This window comes from Amphiprion ocellaris, chromosome 4, assembly GCF_022539595.1.
Source record: "Amphiprion ocellaris isolate individual 3 ecotype Okinawa chromosome 4, ASM2253959v1, whole genome shotgun sequence".
NCBI lineage: Eukaryota > Metazoa > Chordata > Actinopteri > Pomacentridae > Amphiprion > Amphiprion ocellaris.
The window spans coordinates 36,786,374-36,795,264 of NC_072769.1; the positions used below are offsets into that span (position 1 = coordinate 36,786,374).

At 40.9% G+C, this 8,891-nt stretch overlaps 1 protein-coding gene across 1 annotated transcript in view; it reads right to left on the minus strand.

Annotated features, from left to right (window-relative positions):
• sh2d3a (SH2 domain containing 3A) overlaps positions 1 to 8,824 on the minus strand; it is a 17,803-nt gene extending 8,979 nt beyond the window's left edge. Inside the window, exons 1-9 of the mRNA XM_023266774.3 lie at positions 8,685 to 8,824; positions 8,375 to 8,466; positions 8,124 to 8,241; positions 7,501 to 7,530; positions 7,351 to 7,412; positions 5,892 to 6,040; positions 967 to 1,006; positions 690 to 806; positions 200 to 343 (exon numbers count right to left, since the gene is read on the minus strand). Of these exons, the coding sequence (XP_023122542.1) occupies positions 200 to 343; positions 690 to 806; positions 967 to 1,006; positions 5,892 to 6,040; positions 7,351 to 7,412; positions 7,501 to 7,530; positions 8,124 to 8,241; positions 8,375 to 8,464 (750 nt within the window). The 5' untranslated portion in view covers positions 8,465 to 8,466; positions 8,685 to 8,824. The remainder of the gene's footprint in view (positions 1 to 199; positions 344 to 689; positions 807 to 966; positions 1,007 to 5,891; positions 6,041 to 7,350; positions 7,413 to 7,500; positions 7,531 to 8,123; positions 8,242 to 8,374; positions 8,467 to 8,684) is intronic.
• Between the last annotated feature and the right edge of the window lie 67 nt (positions 8,825 to 8,891).

An 8,891-nucleotide genomic window follows, 5' to 3' on the forward strand; every position in this document is an offset into this window, starting at 1 on the left:
GACAGCACTGAAAATACCTCGCAATATAAAGCATTTGTCCAATAAAAGTCAACAAACCAACACTGAAAAACCCACAGAGTTTCAACTAATTTTGAAAAGAAACAGCCAACCTTGGCACCGCTGTGTAATAAATTATTTTCACAATTAATAATTAATCAAACCCGTCACCTGCTGCGCAAGGACACATGACAAACCGCACCTGTTTGGGACGAAGGACCACTCGTATGATCTTAAAGTGCAGGGGGCCGTCCTTCCAAAAGCAGCTCAAAACGTAGTCACCGGGGGAGGAGCTTGAGTCTCGGACCAGGAAGTCTCCGTCCCTCTCAAACAGAGTCTCTGCAGCCTGGAGAAAAGTCAACAGGTAAACGCTGCTCCTTCGAGGTGAATGTGAGACACCACCAAGTGATTTTTTGTGATCTTTTTAAGTCCTGATAGATGCATTTTGTTATCCTTGAACAGAGCCAGACTACATTTTTCCCCTGCTCAGTCTTTATGCTAAGCTAAGCTACCCATGTGTTGGCTGTGATTACATCATATTTACATTGTGCAGACATTAGAGTTGCATTATTCTAATTTCAAGACAGCAAAAAGTATTTTTCCCAAATAAGAGTAAACCTATTCATTGAAAATGTATGTATAACAAATAATTAGGTGTAAACACAGTATGAATAGTGTGTCTTTGTGTGCACCTCTCGGCTCAGCGGTCCGTGGTACCATGCATGGCTCCTTGGGTCCTCAGTGCTGAGCTTCAGCTCCTCTTCCAGCTCCTTCTTCAGCGAGTCCATCTCTCTCCGACCACCAAACACCTACAACACACACAGCATCATCTCAAGCGAGACCATAGTTACACTGCTTGTTTTCCGGGCTCCAATTTTGTATGAGGAAGGCTTTGAAGGACATGAAGAAAAATGAGGCAGCAAAAGAAAACAAGTGAGAGACACAGAGGACGTTTGCTTAACCTCTTACCTTCAGCTGGCTGAGGTATGCGCTGATGCTCCTCCTCTTGCTGAAAAACAAGAGCGAAAAGGTGATTTGGAGCTACGGTACAAAACCCCAGAGAACAAAAGATGATGCTGCCATGTTTTTGCTCGGAACACAAACAGTGTAAGGATGGAAGGCCAAGGTCTGGGTCTGTCATTAACACCAGAAAAACTGACAGACTTTTAATAGCCTGCCTCATTTTCTTCCTTCCTTCCTCCCAAAGCGTCCACCTTCCTGCCTCTGTAAACACAAGGCTCACACATGAAGAGCTCAGAGAATTTACAGCAGCAGAACTAAATAACTCCCAGCGATCATATGAACAGCTACCAATTGTAGACGGTCTACATCTGTGCCTGCCAGTCTGTGTAAATACAAGTAAATAACATTAAGCCAGTCATGTGTTCAGAGATAGCTGAAGGGATGTGCTCAGTGATGTGAGGGCTCCTTGTTTAACCTGCTTTGACCCCAGACATCTCTAATAATATCCACAAAAACTAAACAAATACCCATAGTTTAGGACTTTTTTCACCAGTTATTGAAGAATATGAAGCTTAAAGTTTATTCAGGAGCCGTGCCACAAATCCTGCAAACATAAAGGTCACAATCACTTTATTTTACAGTTAACAGAGGCATTGATTCAACTCAAAGGTCCTTTTGTTGGATGTGCTTTGTTGTAATTTTAAAATTAAATAAACTAAAGAAATTTGCTCTCTTGGGTCATAAATTCATCCATAATTGAGTCACTTCTTATCACAAAAACATAAGAATATAAGAATACTGAGGTCATCCCAAAGACAAGAAAAACTTTACAATTCAAAAACGGTTTCTTTTTTATTGATTTAGCTGTTTAGCATTATTTCCACAACATTTGGAGCCATTGTTTTAAGAAACCTCCTCTGAATATCAACAAATGTCTAAAAACTACGAAACTAAACAATTTAATACATTTTACCTAAAATCATTTGTGTCCCACATAATTAACAACAGAAGTTTAACCAGAGACTTCTCCATTATCGCCATGCTGCCTTGATTAAAATTTCAGTGGAAGTACAATGAATCCTCTATTCAATCATTTTGTTGGCTGCAAATATAAGTCTAAAAAGTATGCCTTGAAAATGCCCAACAAGTCTTTTAACGCTAGAATGTAAAGCTCCCCATTTCCCAGATAAAAATGACAAGGACATGACCTCCACATCCTCAGCGATACTCAAACCACCGGCCTTCACTGCCTCCACATTCCAGGCTCTAGCCTCCTTCAGACTCCTTTTGAATGGATGTGGGACCAAGCTCTGGACTCGGTCTGAGTGAGTTTTCTCCACTGCCCTCTGAAACTCCCCCCATAAACATTTTGGGAAAGCGCAAATCTTACTGTGCCTAAAAGAAGTCACTAAAATGCACCTTTTCAGAACAATGTTCAGTTTTATGTCCTACTCTACAACTGCCGCTTTTCTCATGATTAGATAATCTGTCAATTATTTCCTCAATTAATCAATTAATCTTTGGTCTATAAAAATGGCAGGAAAGCCTCTGTACGTCTCTTCTCCTCTATTGTCAGCTGGGCTTGGTTCAATCCTATTAGGAGTCTCAATAGGAAAAAGTGACAATAGTTGATTTATGGACGGATGGATTTCCTAAAGCTTAGGATTTCCACTTCAATTCCCTTGTTTTCTCAAACTAACAATCCAAGCCTAAAGATAACCCCTACTGTCACATTAGAGAAACGCAAAACAGCAAATCCTCACAGCTGAGAAGCTGGAAACCGGTCATGATTGGCTCCCCATTAATTTTATATAGATCAGTTAATTATTTTCTATTTAACAACTGATCAACTAGCAGCGTAAAGCACTGGCAAGTACTCAGGAAAGTGATCGACATAAAAACCATCATTATTATTAAGTGTATTGATGAATACTGCGCAACTATACAGAGAAGTGTCTCTAATTCACAGAAAATTATATAAACAGGGTGGATAAAAAAATACTACAAATGTAATACAGCATTACAAACTATTCAGGTACCATTTATTGCAAATCTGTTACATCAAAGTACATTAGGTTAGCTGGGTGTAACTAATGAACTGTTGCAGGTGAACGATCCCAGTGAAACAACCCATGACAGCAGCAGCAAACACTGACACATATGCACTAGACATCCAGGTGAAGCACAGTTTTAGGTTTTGTTATGAGGTAACAGGGTCCAACATCCTCTGTGAGGGGCGTTGGCTCAGGCAGTACACCAGAAACACCTGTGCAATATGCTGGAAAGCCACTATTGTGAAATGCAACCTGACGCCACAAATTGCAATGTTTCCGTTTCATTAAGCCTGACCAGCCAACTAGTATTCACACGTGTAATGAAACACTAGCACTGTCTTAACTTTTGTTTTGAAACTGAACATACAGTCCTCAAACTGTACAGTTACCAGTGTGTCAAAATTGTGCAACAGGTAGTGAGTTGGGTGGCAAAGCTACAGGTAGCAACAAAACAACACCAAGCACTGTCGACATTTTTACGACTATGGAGATTAGTTGCTATTTAACAACTATGCGTGTGGAGCTAAAGGTTCAGAAAACCCTGCAAATTAAAAGCTAAATCAACTGCCAAAAAAAAAAAAAAAAAAAAAAAAAAAGTCCGAACTTCTAACATCTCGCGTTAATTAACGAAGCGGTCCGTTGATTCACGAACTTTTTCCCGGCGGCGACCAGCGGTCCGTCCTACCTGACCGTCCGGCTCACAGCTCGCTCCTCCCGGACATGTTTTACGATTCTGTGGTCCAAAGTTAACAACAGCAAACAACAGCTGGGAAATTGTAGTGTTCAGTCCTTCTCTGCCGCGGTCCCTCCCAGCCCCCCTGTCCTCTCCTCTCCTCCTCCTCCCGCTCCTCCTGTCGGACGAGTTCCCACAAGTTCTCCCGAGTTCTCCTCCTCCCCGCCCCGGGCCCCGGTGCTGAAACGCCGCTGTCTGTGGAGCATTCCTCGGATACCGACACAAGCTGAGCTGACACATCACCTGGCCTCGGTCAGGTTTGTACGGAAGGTAGGCAGGTATGTCCCACATCTGGAGCTCAGTCGGACCAAGATTTTATTACACAATAAGTAAAATTGCCCAACAAATCCCAGTACGGTGTAGCGTCAAACGAGAAAGCCACGCAAGTCCACAGTACATACTAATTAAAAGATTACTAACTCTAACTCCTTTCAGTCATGGATTCTCATTAAAAAGTACCTGTGGTTTTTATGGCAGCATATTAATATTAATGGGCCAGGTGTGTGTGAGTGGGCGTCAAAGAAAGTATCTCTGTAGAAATATTCATTTGCCTTTTTCCCAGTGTGTAACTCAAAAATCTCTGAGAGAAACCGGAAGAGTTTATCCAAATTGCAAAAACTGTATATTCTTATGCATTTCCTATAATAGCTAGCAAATAAAACATTTTCAGTTTTATAAGCATAAAAAACATTTTTTTAAAAATGAATGGATGTCCTGATCCCAGTCTGTCATTTTTAGTTTTTCTTCCTCCTTTGAGTTTAAAGTTTACAATACGTTTTGCAATACCCATCCCCACAGGCTCTCCTTAATGATTTTGTGTCATTCCCTGTAGCATTTTGTAGAACTCAAACAGTTACTGTATATAAATATCTATAGAAACAAAAAAATGGATAATTAGTTGCATGCATTACTTTTTGCCTATACTTTCTGAGGATTTGTTGATTTTCTTTAACTCATGTCATAACTTAATGTGATTAGAGAGGATTCATTTGATTGCGTCAACTTGGGCTTGAGAAAATTGTGACGGATGTATGTCAGTATTTGCACATTTTATAGATCAAACAATTGAAGGAAACAATGACCACCTGATCAGTTTATAATTAGGCATTTGTTACGGCCCTGATCTGGAGGTTCAGAATGTGGCCTTCTTCTGCAAAGGGATAGCGAAGCTTGAACATCAGTGGACCAAGTGCATTGAAGTTAAAGGGGACTGTGTTGGAAAATAATGCAATATTTCTCCTGTAACATTTTCTGGTGAGGCTGAGAACTTTTCAAAGTAACTTCGTGGCTTTGGCTTTTAAAATCACTATTTTTTTCACAACAATGACAAATTCCTTAGAACATGTAATCTAAATTAAAGGCCTTCAGCACCACAATATATCTTTATCAGATATGGAATAACTGAACTTTTATTGCCAAAGATGGCACTAAACCATCTTGTCTGTAACAGCTTACAAACACACTGGGCTTTGTCATTCAGTACTTGACCTCTCACTAGAGGTAGTATGACCTAAATATTAAATTCCCAAGGTGTGTTGTTTATTGTGTTAGTCATCAAAAAAACTGCAGTTTTCTTTGCTGGTGAAAGTACAACTTATCTTCATGTCAGAATCAGAATGAGTTTTATTGCCATTGTTCATGAGGTTCACAAACGAGGAATTTGACTCGGTGCAATGCTGCTACATTAAACATTTAACAAATAGTAGAGATAAAAATAAAGATAAAAATAAAGATAAAGATAAAGTAAATACTATAATAAAAGCTAACATCTACTATAATAAAAACTAACAACTAAGTACACTGTACAACAAAAAAGTGACTAAGTGAATAAAGTGACCAGTAGCAGCAGGTGGTGGGGGCCACCACGTAGTGCAAATATTGTAGTGCAAAAAACAGTGGTAATTGTTGATGAGTCGGTGCTGTTATTTGATATCTGCGAGGTCATTTCATTCATTTTCTTTTCAGCCTCAGGGTAGGTGACTGATTGTCCGCTTCGCTTTACAAACTGTGGCACAGATTTTATGAGGCACAAGTTAATTATTAGCCAGTCACGAGTACACTTCTGGAGAAAGTGGAGCTCTTTCTCAATCAAACAGTCACCATTACTTCCTTTCACAGACACGCATACAACTCACAATGCTTACCTGCGTTTGTCCTGACAGCTATCCTGACCGATCGTGTTGTCTTCGTTCAAGGGGCGGAGCTGCCCGCAGGAGGCGGACAGGCGATGTCTTTTGTCAGCACGCTGGAGGCGGGGAAGGACGCTCTGACGAAACAGATCCTTTGGCTTCTCCTGCAGGAAATGGTAGAGACCCAAACAGTGTTGGTCTGAGAGCTTCTGTTTGTCTCCCTCAGACAGAGTTACGGATGACAACTTCCACTGCCTGTCCAAAAAAAAAGTTGCACATTCTAGTATTTCACTGGACAACCTTTCGCTCTGAGAACAACACACATTTAGTATGGCATCGTTTTGATAAGCTTCTGCAGTGTCACAGCATTTATTTCTGTCTAGACTTGCAATAATTTTCTACCAAGATCTTACACTGATGATGGAAGAGTTGGACTGCTGTGCAAAGTCTTCTCCAGAACATCCCAAAGATCCTCAGTGGGGCTGAGGTCTGGACTCTGTGGAGGTCAATCCATCTCATGCTCCCTGATCCACTCATTCTCAATGTGAGCCCCATGAATCCTGGCATCGTCATCTTAGAATATGTCCATGCCATCAGGGAAGAAAAACTCCATTGATGGAAAGACCTGGTCGTTCAGTATCTTCAGGTATCAGCTGTCCTCATTCTTTGGGAACATAACGTTGCTGAAGCTGACCAACCCCAGATCATAACCCAAACCCCCACAGGCTGCTAGGAACTAGCCATGATGAGTGCATCACTTCATCCACCTCTCTTCTTACCCTGATGCCCCCATCACTTTGGAACAGGGTAAATCTGGACTGATCAGATCACATGACCTTCCTTCATTGTTCCAGAGTCAAATCTTTATGCTACCTAGCAAACTGAAGCTTTTTTTTCTGATTAGCCTCACTTATCGGTGGTTTTCTTAGGGCTACAGCTGTTTAGTCCCAATCCTTTGAGTTCCCTTCGCATTGTGAGTGTGGAAATGTTCTTATTTTCACTATTAAACAGCCGTGAGTTCTACTGTTGGTTTCCTACGATCATCTAATAGTTTGTTCCGACCACATTTGTTCCTTGAAGATGATGGTTCTCCACTATCCTTCAGGTTTTAATAATGCGTTGGACGGTTCTTAATCCGATTTTAGTAGTTTCATCTCCTTAGTTGTTTTCTTTGCTTGATGCAGGCCAATAATTTGACCCTTCTGAGACAGATTAACATCCTTTCCATGACCACAGGATATGTCTTCCAACATGGTTGTTTAAGAAATGAGAAGCTCCTCCCTGCATCAGTTAGGGTTAAATAAGTTGTTGCAGCAGAAACATATTTATCACTGCAGTAATTATCTGATGGAAGGCTCTTACCTATTTGCTTTGTTAAATCCAGGTGGTGACTTTTTGTTTGGACAGGCAGTGTATTTTAGAGAAGACATCTGCTGTTTTGTGATGCTACGCAGTACAAACTTTACAGCCTCACCAGATCCATAGACGATCCCAGGGAGTACTTTCGGCTCAATCTGCGCTTCACAACCTGCACACCTGAGAGGACAAATGTCCATTTTAAAGGAATAGTTTGACACTTTGGAAAACATTTGTTTCCTTGCAGAAAGTTAAAAAAGATCCTTACCACTCTCAGGTCTGTCCGGTAAAAATGAAGCTGGAATAAACAAGACACAGCGTGTAACTTAGGTGCTTCAGAGTTGCAAACTCAGTGTATTGTAGTATCTTTGGATGGATTCAGGTTGTGTGTTTCCCCTGTTTTCAGTAACAAAACTGTACCTTTAGTCAGTGTTCCTAGATCACACATATACAGTGCAGTACATTGATAAACCTGTGCATCTTCATTCATTCATTCACTCCTTTGTGTTCACAGTCAGTTTGTTTTCTGTTAAACCAAACCAGTGAATAAAACCACAAATACATAACATTTGACTTGATAAACTGGTTTGTCATGCTCAGCATAAATGATCTCAACAGATACTGCTCTCTGCCAATTGTGCTTGACTTCTAAATGTTTAGTGCAACAGTTTTAAAAAAAAAAAATTGTACAAGCATGTGTTTATTCACATTAGCCTGGAGCTGTCAGGGCCTCTGGAGAGGCCACTTGTCTGTTGTGCCCACTTAGTAAGCAATCTTGGATGCAATCCAATACAAACATTTCCACTTGATAAACATATAATGAGAACATATTTTTACAATTTCAGTTATGGTCCAGACTTTGTGGGCTTGTGTGCGGCTAGTGTGTGTCACCAGAATGTGGGTCCAGTCTCTGCCGGTGTTTTGAAAGCTGATTGAGGATGGTTTCTCTGTGTGTTGCATCTTCTATCCCGGCATCCTTCAGCTCTACATCGGTTACATTCAGCAAACCCTGCAGAGAAACAAAAACAGGGAGAGTGGGAAAGGAATAAAGCAAAATTGAAGATAGTAAGGGTTGGAGCACAGAAAAGAGAAAGAAGAGACACGAACAAAGACACACAGAGGCGTTTTGAACATTCACATACCTCCAAACCATAGTATTCACTCTCTAGTGTCTTGATGTATTGGGGCAGGCCGATCTGTCTCAGCCACCAGGCGATAGAGCGATTATTCATGTCTCAACAACAAAGGGAGAAAAGATACTGATTACATACCAGCACACAGTCTAACAGACACACATGCTTGTACACGTTTCTGTGCACAAAAGTTTCTAAGAAAACAAAAAATGAAGGATCAGTGTGACATCAGTTTACATTCAGAAAGCAGCTTACCAGACACGCAAGCAGAGAGCCTTGCATTGTTTGCCTTGCAGCAGCTTCAGTATGTAACACCTACCTGTTTACAGGATCCACTGTGGCACTGTGGGAATTTTCTTTCTCTCGTCTTCCCTGTTATATCTCTATTTCATTCTGTCTCTTTCTCTCCCTCCTTTTCCTCTGTTTTCCTTGTTTGCAGCTGCTCTCATCTAAGTTGCCTCTGTCATTAAGTCTACCTCTCACTTTCTCCCTGTGGTACTAGTGGAAACCCGCTCCCCCTCAAACC